This window comes from Manacus vitellinus, unplaced genomic scaffold (genome assembly GCF_001715985.3).
Source record: "Manacus vitellinus isolate BGI_N305 unplaced genomic scaffold, ASM171598v3 scaffold_11_pilon, whole genome shotgun sequence".
Classification (NCBI taxonomy): Eukaryota; Metazoa; Chordata; class Aves; order Passeriformes; family Pipridae; genus Manacus; species Manacus vitellinus.
In genome coordinates, this window is record NW_021938895.1 from 9,321,167 (window position 1) to 9,341,412 (window position 20,246).

At 36.0% G+C, this 20,246-nt stretch overlaps 1 protein-coding gene across 1 annotated transcript in view; it reads left to right on the forward strand.

Moving 5' to 3' along the window:
• NBAS (neuroblastoma amplified sequence) overlaps positions 1-20,246 on the forward strand; it is a 165,790-nt gene that overhangs the window by 114,047 nt on the left and 31,497 nt on the right. Inside the window, 4 exon segments of the mRNA XM_018088939.2 lie at positions 675-893; positions 1,155-1,357; positions 9,141-9,230; positions 11,410-11,605. Coding sequence (XP_017944428.2) covers positions 675-893; positions 1,155-1,357; positions 9,141-9,230; positions 11,410-11,605 — 708 coding nt within the window.

Sequence of the window (20,246 nt, forward strand, 5' to 3'; positions counted from 1 at the left end):
TAAGCTACACTTTTTTTTATTACTGGCTGTGATACCAAATCTCATTACTGAAGCTGACTAGAAGTATAGAGGATAGCAATTCATGTTTTGGAATAAAATAACCAGAGAAATGATATGTCGATAGTGCTGCATTTTGGCACTATGCAGATGTGAATGCAAAATTAAAATAGTCTTGGGAAGAACCTGTATTCTTTTTTTCCTTTTCTTTCTGAATGCTTTATTCTGTATATGTTTATGGCATTATGACTTCTAAACTGGCAGTATATTGACACTGTTCTCTCAGATATAAGTTAGATGGAAAAGGCAAACAATTTAATTTTCAGTTAGTCTTATAAAGTGGTCCTTGGATATCTCTCAATGCAGAATTAAAAATCAAAGCTTATGAGGTAGCAGTCTACAAAAGTAATAAATATTATTAGGAAAAGAAGTTTCATATGGTTTAAAATGAGCAAGAGTCAGTGTCAGTAAAAGGAAGGACAATGGAAGAAAGTGATGGAATACTGATAATTTTTAAATAAATGACTTATAAGAAATAAAGTTGTTTCATTAAATACTTCCTTTAATTTTTTGCTGTGTTGTGGAGCAGTGGAGCCACCTGACCTCTAGGCACTGCTGTAATGCAAATACTAGCATATGGGTGATGAATGAATAAATAATTGAGCAATCTTTTTCAGCTGCCAGTTGAAGCCAGGATAGAAGTGACTAAGAAGGCTATTAAGGCACTCAAATATCTTTCTGAGAAATCAAGAAAAAAAACTTCTGAGGGTGACATGAAAGATGGGGAAAATCCATCTGTTGCTTATGAAGAAATTCTGAGTCACTTGCAACAATCTCTTGCTCATCTGGAAACACTCAATCACAGTTTTATCACTTACTTGAAAAACAGCGAACAGGTAATGATTACTGATCGAATGTTTGTTTTGAGTGTTACCATGACTTGCAATGATAGACATCATTCTTCTGTCATTTTTATTAATGTTTTCTACTTTTGATTTTGTTGACCTGGTTTTTGAAAATTCACTTCCATCAATCTCTTCTTTTTCTCAGTATATGTTAATTCTTAGTAGAAAGGAAGATTCTGATACAGCCCTGTAAATAAGCAGGTCTTACTGATTAGTAACACTGATTAGTGTTCAAAAATTATCTGTTCACAGGATACACTACAGAAGTATGGCTATTTATATGATTTGTCAAGGTCAGAGAAAGAAAAAATCCATGAGCAAGCAGTAGCTATGTGTATAGATGGTCAGCCCCTGGACATGATACAGCAGTTGTTACAAGTGGCTGTTGGAGATCTAGGTCTTTCTCCCAAGGATATTGTCCAATGTGCTATTAAAAAAATTGTAGGTATATTAAGGTAAGCACACTTCCTCAGTTAAGCCCAAAAATCTTTCTTCAGGGTTTTTGGCGGGTTTCTTTTGGTTGGTTGGGTTGGTACGTTGGTTTGTTGTGGGTTTTGTTTGGTTGGTTTGGTTTGTTTATTAGTTGTGAGTAGTTGTTTGCTTTCAATGTTTGGATTTTGCAGAAAATTAAACAGTAACAGGTGAGTTCTTGGATTGCTTATGCTCCTGTTTACCTGTAATTTCATATTTAGGCAGCTACGTCTCTCTGAGTTTGGGAAGCCAGGACAATCCAAACAAATTAATACACAGAACTCATCCTGTTCACTGGAACATGCTTTTAAGTTAAAAGCGTTGGCTTTGCAATATTGTTCCATTATGTGTGCGCATTTGTGAATTTTTGGAAAATTTACGACCGCACATAATTATTCCCCCTTGAACAGAGTTAAAGGCATTTTTGTTGGAAATGGTGGGTAACTCATGCAGGCATTTAGGTAGCAGAAGCCTAGCAATGGCTGTTGCCACAACAACATGTCCTACCAGAAGCAGTACAATTTTCATCTTCAAAATAACTTGCTGAGGCATTTCTGGGAGCTGTCTTTTCATGTTGTTTGGTTTGGTTTTTATTTGCAAGGTTTGGAAAAACATGTTTATTTGTCCTTAAAAAAACCTACATTTTTCTTCTTTGTTCTTGTAAATAGTGCTGCTTAGAGTTTTTGATCTTCTTCCATCTCCCTTTGTGTCATACCCTACTTCCAAATGAAAGAGCAAACGTGGTGCTTTATGCTCTTGCAGCACTTAAAAGCAAGAGTGATACCCTAAAAACCCCCAACTTGCTAACTAGGAGAGAAACAAGTTTCTAATGTGAGGAAGGGGGTTTTTTTGCTCAACTCTTCCACTATTGTCATTGTCGCTGGTTTTTGCTGTTAGTGCCATCATACCATGAGCAATCCTATATGCTGTACCTTAAGGAGATTCTTTTGAGATCTGGACAAGACCTGGAGGATGCAAAGGAACATGAAATACGATTGGTTCTGAGCATCTTAATCTTATTAGCAGTGAGTTTAAAGTTTGCATTAACTTCAATGCGACAATCTTTATAGTGTAATGTATTCTTTGTAGTCTTGCTTCCAAATTACAGTTCTAACACTTGAGAGAGGCATTGAAAACTTTGTAGTCATGGTTCTGTGAACATGACATTGGTTTTTAACAAGGTTTAGGATATGTGGAAATCCAGAGATTTTTGTCGTGAGATAAGAGCAACCTGTCCACTTTCCTGCCAAGGAATTGGCACCATTCTGACCCCTGCCTTAGTGTGATGGGATCCATGTGTCTGTCTCAATGTTCTCTGTCAGAACAGCTTAACCAAAGAGTCCTACTGCTGCTGGACTAGAACTGAGATGTGAAATTTTAAGACAGAAAGCAGAGGATGAAGTTCACCTACATCTGTATTTGTGTTCCCAGGATGAAGAAAGCCTGATATTTTTGTTTTGCCATCATTGTTGAGAGACTATCAATGAGCTCTTAAGGATCCATCTGTCTGTGATACTCTTACTCCTTCAGAGCATCATAAAAGTGTTCATTATGTCTTTTTTCTGCAGTCAAGTGAAATTAATCCATCAGGGATTTTTTTTTAATTTGAGAAACCCCTCATGGATTTCATATTACTGGGTGCTGCCTGTTGCCTTTTGCTGACTGGAAGTGTTGTACTGAATATTCCAAATGAAGTATCACTTTATCTTTAATCTAGTGTTCATTAGAATTATTTTCTTCTGTCATATTTTTTTAATGGGGGTAGGGGGAGATATTTGTATATGATCCATTATAAATGAGCATATACTTCTCATTTAACTATTCATACAAGACTCTCTGCTGAAGTATTTCTGTTCTAGAGAGATACATGCAACAAGTGTGAAAGAGTGTTCTGCTGTTAGATGGCTGCTAAACATTTCAGTACTTCTAAGACCAGTTTAGATAGATAAAACTTTGAGAATTTATCCTGTTGTTCTGCATGCAGAAAAATAATGTGGGCAAGGTGATCTGAATACACATACCAGAAATAGGAAAACAAGTCTAGCATGGAAAATTATCTATGACTCTACTTTTTCTTCAGCATGTATGTGTATATTATGGCAGATTGAAATGCCACAGACAAAAAGAAGGCAGCCTGTCAAATTGTTTGCAGTCCTCTGGCAGAAAATTGATTTCTTCTGTCACTCAGTTTGTGTTCACAGCATCCTCAGTGATGGTAGAGCTTTTGCATAGCAACATAAGTAATATTGTCTTTCTTGTCTGGGTTTGTCCATTTGAAGAAGAATAATTTGGCTTTAGATAATAACTGTCCTGCTGTTTCTGACTAGCAGTGTGATATATCTGGATATAAACCTCACAAAGTCCAGTTATTTTTACTATAATGAGTGTCATTAACATGCAGAGTATGAGAAACCTATCAAAATTCTCTTTTCTACTCTGCTTCGTATCAACATTTTTCTGTGAACTGAATTATTTGTTCTTTATATGCATTGCAAGGCTGGAATAGCTGCAGGTTCATTTAAAGTTCTGAACAGAGACGATGACTGATAACTCTTATACAGCACTTCACTGAAGAGAATGACTGACTGTCCTGTAGACAGTGGCAGAGATAGGAAACTTAGTTGGGAGCTTCAATTAAAATGATTTGGTGTGTGATGTGACCTAATGTGGTCAGTAGAAATATTCTACCCCCACTCCCCCACTTCTTTGGGGAGAAGGAGAAGGGAAAGATAATTTCATATCATTCTGTACTATGGAAAGTTTGTCTACTACAGTGATAAAGACTATGAAGTGAAAACCTAACATAAAATACAATAGCAAATACTTGAGATAATATCCTCCCTATGATGAAATTCAGAAAGAGGGTAATATTATAAAGTAGCATCACTCTAAATATAGGGAGAAATTAAAAGAAAGGTTGCATCTCTTAAACCTACTATATCACCTTGTGAAGAAGGTAAATCCAGCTTTCTTAGGAAGAGTAGCTAACTTTAAAGGGAAAAAAAAAATCAGATTTTTATTGTCTTATCTAACATGAGCAGGGGGTCATATAGAGTTATTTTGTAACTTGTGTATAATAATTTCATGGTACTTTAGATGGAAATAATGGTTTACCATTATGACTTTTTTCCCCCCAGTTTTGAATGATCACACCATCAGTATGTTATTGTCTTATTTTCCTCATATTTAAATAAGAGAAAACACAATCAGAGAGAAGAAAATAAAGCTTGAGTATTTTCAATGAATACAGTAATGAGGTTAAAAAATTTAGATGAAATTAATTTATTTTCCTTTCAAGTGTTTTTTGTGCTTTATTCTGTTTGAAGAATGTGATTAAATATGCATCACTTTTTCTGAAGCTGAACTGAAATCAAAATAAGCCTTTATCGGTGTAATTACATTGAGCTCATACCTATGAGTTTTGAGGTGAACACTGAATCCTGTTCTGTTGTTTAAAACATGAATGAAATAGCTTATAATTTGTGTGGAAGACTAATCCTTCATTAATTATATTTGTTTCTGTTAGTAGCTGCTTATTTTTAATCATTAATTATTAAGAAAAGAACAAGGCAACAATCTGTGGAAACTTGACAGGATTATTTGTCTCATGAGCTGTCGTCTCTTTTTAGCTTCTCTAACCATTAGGCAGTAAAGGCAGTATTAAGCTTAGAAAATGGTAGCTTTCAATCTTCCTAGTTTTATTTTTAAAATACTTTCTTATTGTAGATAACTCCAATTTACTGCTTAGATTAACCTTTCTTCTCCTTTCCTTCTTAGTAGAAGAGTGCCTGTCTATGTGTGACAAACTTGAAGCTTTCTGTAAATGTTCATAAATCTGTTGTTCTTGAGAATTAACTTGACAGATGTATTGTCAGAAACAGTGATTTTCTGTTTTTGGAAATGCATATTAACTTTTGCAGAGATGTGTCTTTTGACCTGGGTTATTTTGAGGAGCTCAGAGCCTGGTTGTGACTTTCATTTCTGATTAGAGAGATGAAGGGTTTTTGAAGAGCAAGTGCTAGGACTGTCCAGAACTGATCTCCAAAATCGAGGATATATCAAAATAGAAATTTTGCTTATCAGTCTCCTTTGATATGGCAGTTGTTTTTGTACACTGAAGATAACTTAGGGTAAGTAGAGCACTAAGATTTCCATTTCTGTAGACTATAGAATAATATAACAGTTTGAGTTGGGCCTTTAAAGGTCATCTTATCCAACACCCCTGCAATGACTAGGGACATCTTCAACTAGATCAGGTTGCTCAGAGCTCTGTCCAGCCTGGCCTTGAATGTTTCCAGGGGTATCCACCACCTCTCTGGGCAACCTGTGCCAGTGTCTCACCACCCTCATAGTAAAAAATTTCTTCCTTATATGTACTCTGAGTCGACCCTCTCTTAGTTTAAAACTATTATCCCTGTAGCAACAGGCACTGTTAAATAGTCTGTCCACATCTTTCTTATAAGTTCCCTTTAAGTGCTGAAGGGCTGCAAATATCCTGTTTGTTTCTATTTCAATAATCATTTTCTTCTTAGTGTGCAAGTTTTATAAGTATTCTAGTTTTCTTTGGATATGCCATGTTAATGCCCTTTGTTGCTGTATTTTTATTACAAACTTAATTGGAAAAAAAGCACAAAAAAACAGTACAGGAAAATTTAAATCTGGCCTGTAAACACTAACAAAGTGGCTTATAAAAGAACAGAAATGAAGTGTCTTATATCTGTCTTCACTCTGGGAACATACCTTAAATTTTCTTAGCTTTTTTTATTGCTAAAGAAATTTGAAACTATCTCCTGATGCCTGTAGCCAGTTGGATAAAATGATTATTTGAATACTGCTGTGCTTTGTACCATTTCCACACTTCTGCCCTAAAGGTGTAATTTTTTTTATTTTCCTTAACAGAGCATGCAATTCCCATAAGTCTCCTTTTCTGTGAAAATACTTTTTTACTTTTTTTTTTCTTTTTTTTTTTGAGAATGGATTTTTTCTTGTGTGTTTTGGTGAAAATGGATTTTATCTTTTGGACACACATCATGTCTCTTTGGGAGTGTAATATCCTGAATATTTCTGTACTGTTCTGTACTATAAATTACAATTTAATTGTTTCCAAGTATTCTGAAGATGTTTAGGAAAATATCTAGATTTTAACTTGACTCTTTAAAAATTTATTTAGCTGGCATGTGATAGTATTGGTACGAAGAACAGCATTTCCATCAGACACATGTAACAGTATTTTTTGAGAAAAAGGCTGGTGGTATGAGCTTTCTACTTGTATTTTGAACTTGTGAGTTGGGTTTGCGTGGGCAGGTTTTGGTAGCAGTGGGGGCTGCAGGGGTGACTTTCTCTGAGAAGCTTCCAGAAGCTTCCACCATGTCCATCAGAGCCAATGCCAGCCGGCTCCAGGATGGACCTGCCACTGGTGAAGGCTGAGCCCATCAGTGATGGTAGTAACACCTCTGTGATAACACATTTAAGAAGGAAAAAATGTTATTGTGCAGAAGTAATTGTGGCCAGAGAAGAGAGGAGTGAGAACATGTGAGAGCAACAACCCTGCAGACACCAAGGTCAGTGCAGAAGGAGGGGAGAAGGTGCTCTGGGCACCAGAGCTGAGGTTCCCCTGCAGCCTGTGCTGCAGACCACGGTGAGGCAGCTGTGCCCCTGCAGCCCATGGAGGACCACAGAGGCACAGAGATTCCGTCTGCAGCCCAGGGAGGAGTCCACACTGGAGCAGGTGGATGCCCAGAGGAGGCTGTGACCCTGTGGGACACCCAGGCTGGAGCAGGGTCTTGACAGGGACCTGCTGACCCTTGGAGAGAGGAGTCCATGCTGGAGCAGGTTTTCCTGGTAGGACCTGTGGCCCTGTGGGGGACCTGCACTGAGCAGACTGTACCTGAAGGACTACACCCTATAGAAAGGGACCCACATTGGAGCAGTTTGGGGAGAACTGTTGCTGCTGAGATGGACTCATGTTGGAGAAGTTTGTGGAGGACTGTCTTCCCATGGGAGGACCCAATGGGGAGTAGGGGAAGGACTCTTCCTTGAGCAGCAGCAGGAACAACCTGCGATGAACTGACCATAACCCCCATTCCCCACCTCCCTACTCCACTGTGAGGGAGGAGGTAGTGCCTGAGAAGAAGGGAGGGATGCTGGGGAGGGTGTTTTTAAGATTTCTTTTACTTCTCATTATTCTACTCTGATTTAATTAGTAACAAATTCAGTTAATATCCCTAAGTCGTGTCGGTTTTGCCCATGGTGGCACTCAGTGAATGATCTTTTCCTGTCCTTAGCTTTTCAAACTCCCATTACATTTTCTCTCTCCTGTCCACTTCTGGAGGGGAGTGATGGAGCAGCTTTGGTGGGTGCCTGTCATTCAGCCAGGGTCAACCCACTATGGAAGTGTATCATAACAATATAAAATGAATATACTAAGTGTTCATCAGGCAACAAATCATCTTGAATTTATTCTGAGTGGAGTCACATCTTGGTTTTAAATCTAGTATTTTTCATTGAAGTGCCTTAAGATAAAATTAGAAAAATTGAAAGTTCTGAATGCAGGAAGACATTGAAGGTTATAAAAATTCAGGTTTCTATGCCATATAGTATAATCATTTTTAGGAAATATTTATCTAACTCGAGTAATAAATTACAAAATTGTAAACATTCTGTAACTCCTGACAAAAAGATTGTGGAATGTTGCAGTTATTTTTACACATTACTATCAGCTATACACTGTATTTTGACTTTAGTACAGTTAGGGCAGCCTGGGCATGCATTCATTGTTGGTAAGAGCACATATAAGAAGAGGCTGACATTTTTAGTGGCAGAAGAGCTTTGATATGGTGATGAACTGTAGAGTAAATGCACTTTTTCTCTATTTTTTTTGCATCATCTGGAATAACATGGGAACTATTTGCCTACCTTTCTCTGTCTTTAGTGCAGCACTGACAAACTAAAATAGGCAAAACTGTTGTTTTTCTAGTTTTATCCAGGCATCGTTGCCACTGCAGTGGTTTCCATGGACAGACCCTGTGTGCTTTGTTGGAGTACCAGTGCAAAATCTCGCCCTCTCTCTGCACCAAATCTGTTTGTTTCATTGAAAATCTTAGCAGAAAATGTAATTTTCATTGGATTATGACCAAAGCTTGCTTTCCTACTGGAGTGGTTTTGAGGTTTTTGGTTGGCTGATTGTTAGTTCCCCCCCCCCCAGTTTTTGCAACCTTTTCACCTGTGGAAGAAAACTGGAATGTCTGATGGGGAGGGTGGTGGACATTTTTCTATTCCTGCATGTGCACAGTGGATGCTGTTTTGTGGGTGGCTTGACCCCAGAGAAGTCTACTGAACCAGCAGATAGGATACTGTTGACTCAGATCACAGTCAAGTTGATTTAAACCAAGAGATACTGCAAGATGATTTGAAAGGAAAAGATGGTGACAGTTATGTATAACCTTGAGTCTCTTTAGTTGATATTGATGAGATCTTTAAGGTAGTGAGATTATATGTGTATATTTTGCTGACCTAATCTATGTTAGAAGCACTAAACTTTAACTATTCTTTTCTTTTCAAGTTTCATTTAAATATCTTAGTATTTTTTCCCGACTCTTTCCTTGTTGCTCTTTGCATTATTTTGACATAAAAATAAAGGTACTAGTTAAGCAGTGAAAGTGAAAAATTGTTATAATTGTTGAACAATTCATATAAATCCTACAGATGCATGAAATGAGATACAATATGAAGGACCACTTTAATAGTAACTTTGTCTTTCCTTAACAGTGGAAATGGCAATTCATCTACAACATTGAAAGATCCACTTGGAATCCTAGAAGGCATAATTTCTGCAGTGCATGCAAGTGTTGAGAAAGGGTAAGAGCTTCCTGTATGGATTCTGTGGTTAAGACTTTGAATATGGATGATTTTTTCTTTGTGGATATATATAATGGGTTTGCACTTTACTCTAGAATAAAGTCTTAGAAAATGGGCTATCATTTATGAGGTTCAAAAACTAAGCACTTACAGAAGCCTTTTCTTGATCATTTGAAAGAAAGCAGGTTACTGAACCTAAAATTTAGATAACTGCATATTATGGTGAATTGAGAAAATGTTCTTTCAGCTGTGACTGCAGCAGATTGTACATCTGCCAGGAGTGTGTCATTGCTTACGTTTCAGTTTAGTAGATAAATTGCAATTAATAATGATTCACTTTCAGATATCTGAATTTAGATATATAAATTTGTTGATATTTGTAGGGTATAGTGCAGAAGCAATTTCACAAATGCTATAAGATGGGTCACCACAGTTTTTTTTATTTCAGATCACATAATAGTCCGTATGTCCCACTGATATTTTCCATGGCATTCCTAGTAAATATAAGGAAGAAAAAAAAATTAGCTTTTTTTTCCAGATGTAAGAACTCATGTATGATAATAGTAATAAAACCCCATACTGTTTGGTAACCACACAAAAACAGTTAAACTACTTTATGGAGGCTTCTTCAGTAACGTTTAAGTAGCTAAATATTGGATACAGAAGCAGACTGAATTGATGTAAAAATTTACAGTAAATGTAATTTGCAATATTCTAAGGTATAATGGAAGTCAGTACTGTTTTAATCTGAAATGCACTTTCTGTAGTCTTTTTATACTTCATCAACATTTAACTGGTGAAACAATAAGCTGGAGTGAAAATCACTATGATTACAAGAGTTGTTTACATTCATTTAAATACTTACTTATTACCTTAAACCTCAGCTACTCAGTTGACAAAACATAATTCTTTCCCTCAGGAAAACATATGTAAGCATGAAGTGCAAAACTCTTGAAATATTCCAGCAGGTCCTTTAATTCCCAAACTTTCAATTTACAGTTTGAATGCCACCTGTTCAGCAGAGGCATATCTAATTTAGCTGAAGTTCTGAGCTAACAGCATAATTCAGACAATAAAAAGCCTAAGTAAAATTGAAGTCCTTGTAATATGGAAACCTAAGATGTCAACATTTATTATTTCAGAGCTGCAAGACAAGTTAAATTGGTGTTTTCTGTCTGATATTACTTTCCCGTCTGTCTTGTTAAGACAAATAAGGGAACATTAGGGCTTTAGTTATAAATCACACTCCACCTGGAACTACTTTCTTGGCTTTTTTTTTTTCCTGTAAGAAAAAAATTAGCTTGAGTTTAAAATACTGCTAAAAGGTAGAATAGCATTTACTGGTTTGCTACCTCCTAGTTTATAGCCTCTGAAGGATGTAACAGATTATTCTGCCTGCCCAGTGTTGGTTGGTGATCTGTGTACCCTAAATGCTTTCACGCAGTTAGATTGTATTCAATATAATACACTTTTTGAATTAAATTATTTGATTAAGGGTTTTTATGATTAGCAAAGTCAGAAAGACCCCAAAACTTAGAGTTTTTAATGACTCTCTTTTTTAATTTCTTTCTTTCTAAGGTTTATAGCATTCTGCAATCATTATCATCCTAAGAATTTATAATCATCAAGCTGGCTATAGGTGTTACAGAAAAAAATGCCTAGTTCTAAAATTAGGAGAAATTAATTTGTGTGTGTGGAGTGTAAAGAAGGGACTTGTAAGGAAAGAAAAAGAATATAGGATGGCAGTATGAATAAGCATTCAGATATAAAAGTGTCATAGTTAAAATGGAAGCATTTCGGCTTGTTTTCCGTAAAAGTCAGATGGTGTGGAAGTACAGGCATGAGTCAGGCCCAGGCACCGTGAAAAGACTTGGATTTTCAGATGCTGAAATCCAGCACCATTGTATGGTACCAAAGTAGTATGTGGGAGAATATGGAACTTTACGGATGGATTTACATAGTTATTTGAAGTTCAGAAAAAGTTCTTACACCACACAGCTTTGGGCAACTGATTAACAAGGACTTATTTCTCTGCAGCTTCACACAGGTCAGCTCTTCCGTTTCTAGTGTTATGTATTTGTTACATATTGAATGTACCTGTTAAGTTTTAAAAATACATGTGGTACTTTCATTAGAATTATTGCCAGAGACCGTTTAACACAGTATTGTTTAATTACAGGGAGAAAGTAGTTTCTTCAGATGACCTTTTGGAGTGGTTGAGACCTTTCTGTGGTGATGACTCTTTAGCAGTGAAGCCTCGCATCAGGGTGTTGCAAATTCTGGAGCAAGCCTTCCATCTCAGTGATGAGGACAGCAAGCTACTTGTGTACTTCAGGACACAAGCTGTTCTCAGAGCATGCTGGCCTGAAAAAAAGGTATTGATTGCTGTAAATTATAGCATCAGACTGTTTTTCAATATGTGCTTGTGATGCATTCTTTTGGTATAGGAACTAATCCTACTTGCCTTTTGAATCAAGTGTTTGATATATTTTGATTCTTTGAAAAACAAAACTGTGTAAAGTTAAGGGACTCCTCAGCTTTTGTTTGGGATCAGGAGTACATAACACTGAACTTGATTAAATAGTAATGATTTTCCTCTGTGTCAAGCATTGACTTCAAAGTTTTTATATATTCTTTCTTTTCTGACCATTTTTTTCCCATCAATTTTACCTTCCTTCTTTATCTTCTACTTGGTTTGTCATTATAGTCAGAATTAGAATGGCAGTTATTGGCCACTACCTAAAGTTGGGAAAAAAATAAGGTAAACTCATTGTTGAAAGAAGTTACTCTTAGCTCTTTATTTGTTTCCAGATAAGAGAGACAAAGTGCTTCTCAGCTCAGGTTTTCAAGTCTGAAACAGATTAATTTTCCTTTTGAATTAAAAGGTGACAAAATACTTCCATTTTTTAAGTATACATAGAAGTTAATCTAAGACTATTAAGGATCTTCTAATGAATATTCTCAGGAATGGAAACACTTGAATTTGTCAAGTAGAATATTAACAATTCTATAGATATACAAAAAGACTCCTGTTGGTTATTCATTATTAATATTTTAACTGCTTCATTTCATGACTCATTTTGCTGAAATGCTTAATATCAACATATGTATTTTTAGAGGTTCTGCATTTCTGAATGCAAGGAAAATATACTACAGGCTTAACAGGACAAATTAGTCTTGTCTTTGAAGCTTGTGCTGTTTTGAAATCATATGAGTAGCACTTATTGCATGTAGAATTGTTCAGAAGCAGAATTACTTTTTGTTTATTTTCTAAGTGCCTCCCTCATGCCAAAACCTTGTGGAACTAAAAAAGTATATTTATAATAGTTCCTCAAAAAAAAAAAATCTATGCACAAACCCACTTTATATTCATGTAAAACAAAAGCAATATCTCAGTTTTGACTCACTGTACTAAATTCATCCAAGGGAATAATCACAATAAAAATCTTAAAAGGAAAAGAAAATACTTATTTCTTGCTTTTTTTAGAAATTACTTTTTCTCTTGCATTCACAGTAATACCAGCATTTAATTCCTCAACTACTATTCAGATATCTGTCTGGGATTGGATTCTTGATCTTCGTTCAATCCTTTGTCAGTGTTTGTATTGCCTGTGACCTGCTTTCCAGTTCAAAAGCATTTCCAATTTTAAAACATTCAACTAGAATGTCTTAAGAAAAAAGTTACAGGTAGATAATGAAAATAAATAAAAAGTTTTACTACTGCACTGGGTAAGCTCAAACCCTACAAAGATAATTATATAAAAATATGTATACAATATTGTAATATAAAGTTGTCTGTATATGCTATTTATTATTTAGCTAAGTGCAGAAATAGTTTTCATGCTTAGCAATAGTGAAAACTGTGCTTACATGTACATATATAAAAATAATGATTTATGCACCCCAATTTCTGCTACAGAGTGCAATTATAAGAGTCCTATTAGAAAATATTAAAAAATTATTCTCATTTTCATGTCAGTTAAAACTAAATGTGATAGATGAGAACCTTTTGTTTTCTTTGAATATTTTGTGCTAGGTAATTAATGTGTTATTTAGACGGGAGAGTCATGTTAGTTTGTCCATTAGGTACACGTCATTGAAATTCAGAGTTCTTCACAAATGTCCAAGAAAACAAATGAGTGGTCTTAGATGTAGACTGTTTATTTTATCTTTTTTTTCTCTTTTAGTCAGCAGATGTCAAATGCTAGTCTACCAGCTGATACTAGAAAAAACAAGTGATGACCTTGTTTGATGATTGTTTGCATATTTTGTGAATTAATAAACAGGGAAAATAGCATAATAAAATACCCAGATTGAAAGTGGTACATTCCCAGTGCTTTGTGCTTTGATAGTGGAACAAGAGCACTGCAGAAGTCAGTACTTACACGGCTGCTGAAAACCAGAGAGAGAGATTTGTGTATGAGCTTTGGCAAAACACTAATTATGCAATTTTCTTGTGCAAGTTAATGTTTCAGGTGCAAAGACCTTTAAAAGCACCCCCATTCTGCAGAAGGAGGTGTTGAAGTGCAATTTAATAGTTTGATCAGGTTGTTCAGTATTCCTGGCTGTGAAGCAGGATGAAGAAATAGGCAGGAGGAATTACATCTTTCAAACGTGCACAGACTGCTCTGTCAGTCTGTCTGCTTTGTCTGTGGACATCAATTTCTCTAACATCACTACACCTTTATGAACTTGGTCATCCTTTCTCATCCACCAAAGTACTTTAAAAAAAAAAAATCACATTAAAATAAATGGTATGGGGAAGTGGTGTGGATTGAATGCTATTTTTAGATTTTAGAGGAATTTGTTTAAAGGTTGTTAGTTTTGGGTGGGTTTTTTAAATGAACTTTATATTGCAAATATGTCAAAGCTTTATTCATTATTTACTTCCAGGTTGTTTTATTGTTACTTAGTTGGCATTTCTTACATACTTTTAGGGGATCCCTCTTTACCATTCCTTGGCAGAAAAAGGAACAGCAGATATTGTGAAGTATGAATGTGGATATCTATTGAGTAAAGATAATTTAAATGATATTACAGTGTTCAATTACCAGAAAATGTGTGAAAGCCACCCTCAGTGTGTCTACTAATCCTCTTAGTCAGACTTTGCATACATCGGGGAGAGACTTAATATTTAATTATGCTCTAGGTGCTGTAAGTAGTGGTCCCACAAATCAATGTGCTGGGAAACAGGCCAGCTCTTGCAAAATTAAAAATGTACTTTATGGAAGTAGCTACCTATCAAACACTCAGAAACACGGCAATTTCCAGTTCTCTAATGATTAGTTAACAAAATTAAAAATTCAGGGGTCCTCATTTTTCAAAGGCTTGAGAGTTTTTAATTCACATTCCAGAAGCATCCCACACTATGGAGGAGGAGGAAGCATGCGTTGTTTTAATCCCCTTGATGAATTTTATCTGAGCTCTTCAGGTTCTGTAATTTTCTAGTTAACTGGTGCATGAAAAATATGGGTCAAAATACTGACTTTGTATATGTTAAAAAATGTTGAGGGGAAGGGAGAAAGACGTGGTTTAGAATGTTCATATCAAAATTTATCTTTATTCATCTAAGATGGGAAATCCATTTCTTTTCATATAGTATCTAAATAAATAGTCTGTAATGCCTCAGAGCAGTGTCTAATCATCTGTAAGGTGTTGGGTAATGAGTTATATGTGTGTCTATGTCAAGGCATAAGTTACATGAGTTAGGGGTTTGCCCCAGGAAGTTACAGTGGCTCTAGCAAAGCTTCTCTAAGCAAATCAAGGGTTAGTTTAAGATAAGAAGTTATTAATTGTGAAGCTTCTATAAGGCACACCTTGTCTTAAAAGAATTGTTTCATTATTATGCAAATGCAAAATGTAATTACTACTTGCATGCCACTTAAATGCAAATAGCTTTGTCATTTAGAGAAGGTAATCTCATTTAGCCTTTCCCCTCATCTTGTTATATTATGTTTTTTTCATGATCTTGGAGTATACAGAGCTGCTGAGGGCTAAACATTTTTGAAAGTTGGAAGGGATATCTAATAGGGATTTAAAATTTTAACTTTGGGCACTTTTCTTATTTATTTTTTTCCTAAAGTTTAGCTTTGAAAAATTGTCAGATTAATTTGTATTGTGTGTGTGGGATGTGCACAACACATTTTCCTTCCTTCATATTGGCAATTCATGTATGCCATATGAAAGTTTGTGTCTCAGCAACCTTAGTAATGACTACAGTATATATATAATGACTTTCTGAAAACTTGGATCTGACCATCAAGACTCGTTTGCTGTTTTGTTCCTCTTCCCACAGTACACGAAAAATGTGTATCTGTTTACTTGATGTTTCTTCATGTGACTTAGTAAAAACCAGTCTCGATGGCAATGTCAATGTCCAGTAATTTTTTGGCTTTTCTCCATTACCTCTACTCACATCAGAGATTTAAATGTGAGAATTCTTAAATCTCACTGTGCTTTCTAAATCCTTAAGTCATTTTGCTGAAGCCATTTGTTGGGAAACAATGCCCCAGGAAGAATTTAGCTTGATCTGGCAAAATACAAGTGAAGGAGCTGTATCTGTTTGATCCTCAGCCATCTTTCATTTGTGAAAAATGCTTAATTAGAAGAAAGATTTATGTTCCTATCAACTTAGAGTTGATGTTGTTTATAATTCTAGAGACATTGTTTCTCTACTGGTAATGCATAAAAATTAAGCTTAAGAAATTTAATTTAAGTTTTAATTAATATTTTAAAACACTAATTTCCATTCCTTGAGGATGCAATTTATCTGTATGAAAACATGTAAAATGTATTTTTTCTAGGAACATAAATTGTAGCCTGTATGATTAATTAAATACTTTAAGATGCAAATGAAATATTTTCCATTATCTATATATAGACTATAGCAAATAAGACAAAGTGGAGAGAAAAGCAGAATAGCTTGAATGCACATGACAGTTTTGAACGTGAGCCCTGGATACTGCAGTATTCTGTGACTGGTATAAGTTGCTTCAGAGGATGATAAGAATGCTCTGGAGTGGATTCATGGGAGATAATTCACTTTCTCTAATAGGTCTTTTGTAATGAAGGTATAAATGCAAAATTGTTGAAACAGTTCATACTCGGCTTTGATCCCAGTTTCAGGAAAATTAGGAGCTCATTAGTGATGTATTCAGACTTCTGTTACTGTGTTTCAGAGAAATGGGTGGATAAGCTGTAAATCAGCCTTGGATGTCTCTTGCTAAATTTTTTGCATTGGTACACATCATACATCGAGTGCAAAACATGCTGAAGCTTTGTGAAGGAGGGATACCATCCAAAGGGACCTGGACAAGCTCGAGAAGCAACCCCCTGTATCAATACAGGCTGGAGGTTGAACAGATGGAGAGCAGCCCTGCTGAGAAGGACTTGGGGGTGCTGTGGGATGAAAGGCTGGGCATGACTCAGCAATGTGAACTTGCAGCCCACAAAGCCAAATGTGTCTTGGGCTGCATCAAAAGCAGTGTGGGCAGCAGTGCAAGGGAGGTGATTCTGTCCCTCTGCTCCGCTCTGATGAGACCCCACCTGCGGTGCTGCATCCAGCTCTGGGGTCCCCAGCACAGGAAGGACATTGACCTGTTGGAATGAGTCCAGAGGAGGGCATTCAAGATGATTAGAGGGGTGGAGCACCACTCCTATAAGAAAAGGCTGAGAGAATTGAGATTGTTCAGTCTGGAGAAGAGAAGGCTATGGGGTAACCTAATTGTGGTCTTCCATTACCTGAAGGGAGCCTACAAGAAACATGGGGAGAAACTGTACAAGGGCATGTAGTGACAGGACAAAGGGGAATGACTTCAAACTAAGAGCAGGTTTAGATTAACTATTAATGAAAAATTCTTTACTGTGAGGGTGGTCAGGCAGTGGAACAGGTTACCCAGAGAATTTGTGGCTGGCCCACCCCTGGAAGTGTTCAAGGTCAGGTTGGATGAAGCTCTGAGCAACCTGGTCTAGTGGAAGGTGTCCCTGCCCATGGCAGGGGTGTTGGAACTAAATGATCTTGAAGGTCCCTTCCAAACCAAACCATTCAGTGATTTTGTTGGGGTTTTTTAACCTCTTAATGTGATTTGGTATGTTATGTTGTTCTATGTTTTATAGGATATTAAAATCCAGGAAATCAAAGTCTCTACGTACTACACTTTTTCACTCATTCTATTGTTTACTGAGTCTAAGTAACCAATTCCAATCATGTTACCTCATCCACAGTGTATTCTCTCTGTAACTGTCCTCCCCTCTATCTCAGAGCCTACTGTGGTAATGTGGTATACCTTCTGAAGAAGGTAATTGGAGAAGTGAGTGTGCTGTCCTTGTGAAAATTCAGTCCATGCTTATGCATCTCAACATCTTGATTGCTCTCTTGACTTCATCTGTACATGAACCAGAGGTCTCTGAACTTCATTCAGTGAGGCTCAGGTTACGGTTTTGACTTGATTAGGTTAATGTAGCATATTATAAAATAGTCATGGCTAGGCTTCGTGAACGAAGATTTGGGAATTATAAAATAGTATATTTTAGTAATAGCTTTACCATTGTTAAATTTTATTTGCCATCCTGTGGTCATTTACTTACCCTAGACTTTTATTTTAAGTCAATTGGAACTTTCTTTCTATATAAGCTAGCCTTGGCAATCATTAGTCAGTGTCTTATCTGTTCAGTGCTTGTAGTCTCGCCAAAGCATACTTTATATAAGCAAAGAAGCAGCCATAAATCCATGAGAAATTCTACTTTTTATGTTTACTATTTTATCATAAACTGGTTTGGTTTTGGTTTTGTTCCTGTTAGTAGATCAAGTTCTTCAGTGGTTTCTAGTTAGGAATGTTGTTCAAAGTCCTTTGAAAATATAAGTGAATTGAAAACTGGTTTTCTTTAGATATTATTCTTTTAATATCTTAAATGAGTGTTTTGTATTAATAACTGCAACAGCTGATTTTTTTTTCAGTTTTCCTATTCCATCCACTGTCATGCTAGATGACAGTTTTTATTTAGAGATCTATCAACTCAGTGTCATCTAAGAAGTCCTGCTCAGGTATTCTTAAAATAGTTCTTACTTCATAGCAATTTGTGATAGTTCCTGTTGATTGAGAGAGTGAGGGGTTTTTTTTCCACATTGTTGCTATTATTATACAGGGGCTCAGCTATAATGACTGTGACTGCTAGGATATTCACTACAGCAAATCAAAAAGAAAACCACCAATTGCAGTGCTTATGTAAAGCCATTTGGTGTGACAGATGCATGATGCTGCCTACATTATTGTGATTATTTTTATGGCTGCAACAGAACTACTCCTTTATTTTAGTTTTTACAGCATAAATAATTTTGTGATAACCATCCACCTGGTACTTCAAGTGCTCCTGGTGTAGGTCATAAATATGGATAAACAGTGCAGAAATTTTGCATAAAAATCAGAGTTTCTTTCCTTTTTTTAACTGAAAATAGCAGTACTGAAATATTATTTAAAATTAGAGTCAACATCAACAACCTTATGTTCCTGTAAAACAGTACCTTACTTTATTGTGAGTTTTTCTTTTTAAAAATGTATCTTTGACTATGGTAGTTTTGCATATCGTCAGGAAGGTATTTTGGAAATACTGATTTTGACAAGTTTTCATTTACATGTAAACAGCTTTTAATATAATTTTACCTCTATTAGCAAGAATTGCAGACTTCCATTATCAAAACAGCAGTTACACATAGAGCTGAATCCTGGGAACTTGTGGATGCACTGCTGCTTCATGGTAGTGATGATCAGAAGAGTAAATTGAAGAACCACTTGGTATATGGTATGGAGGGAAATGGCTGATGCTAATTTAACAGCTGAGAGTTAAAAGTAATATATAAGGATTAAAATCTTGTCATTTTTAGGCTGCATCTTCCAATGCTCTTTTCTGATCTAAATGTTAGAGTATCTATACAACACATAAATTATGAATTATAAAACAATGATTAGTAGCTGGTGCATACAAGGAAAATTACTTCTGTGTTTTTAAATCCCTCATGTTGCACAGATCTAAGTTTAAGCCATACATAAATCCAAATTTTTACCTAATTAACTCACAGATAAGCAATATACATGTTAAATAACATGTATGTTAATCCTATCTCTTTCAGTTCCAGCTGATATATAAGTGTTTCAAATGCATAATTTTTTCTTTATTTGCTCTTATCTCTCTATCAATATCTACCTACTGTCCTCAGAGGTTTTCTCTGGGCTGAAATGGATTTGCAGATTAGGACACAGTCTTCTGCAGAATACAAATGAATGGATTTTATTTTCTATACAAGTTATTCATTTTTATGCATTAGGCAACGCATTTGTGTTTATTGAATCTATATGCATTTCTTAGTGAGCTGCATATGAAGCAGATAAGGAATTAATATATAAATCAGTTCAGAAGAAAAAGGTTATTGGATATTTTACAAGAACTCAATATGTGGCTGAGCTTTAGTTTAATTCATCATCAGGAGGCTTCTGGTTGATTTGTTTTTAAACTTGAATCCCATAATTTGTTTATCATGTTCACTGGCTTTAGTTTCAGCAGGGCTTGACCTGTGGGATTATGTTCATCCCTTTACTATCTGCATGCAGCAAGCTTGCATATGTGGTCAGCACTCATAATAGTTTTTAATATATGAAGTCCAGCTTTGGGGAACGTGCAAGAAAGCCTGATCACAGAGTTCTCTCTTCTTTGGCGTGTAAGGCACGGCCAGTGAATGCTGAGCTTGTTCATGCAAAACCTTTGACTCAAATTTTCATTTTTTTATGGATTGTTCCCAGTTTGTAGTTTTGATAGCAGATACTTCCTTCTGGCCTGTCAGACTGTTTCTTCCAGCGTAGGACAGAGCAGCCCATGTTCTCTTTCTGAGTTTGGAACTTGGACTGTGCTCCACCATAAATTTCAGTCTCCTTGTTGGTCTTAAACTCAAATGGAGGAGAGATATGAGGCCTTTCTGTCACTGTCTAAGGTTATATTCCACCTAGTAATGGAAACCAACAAAAG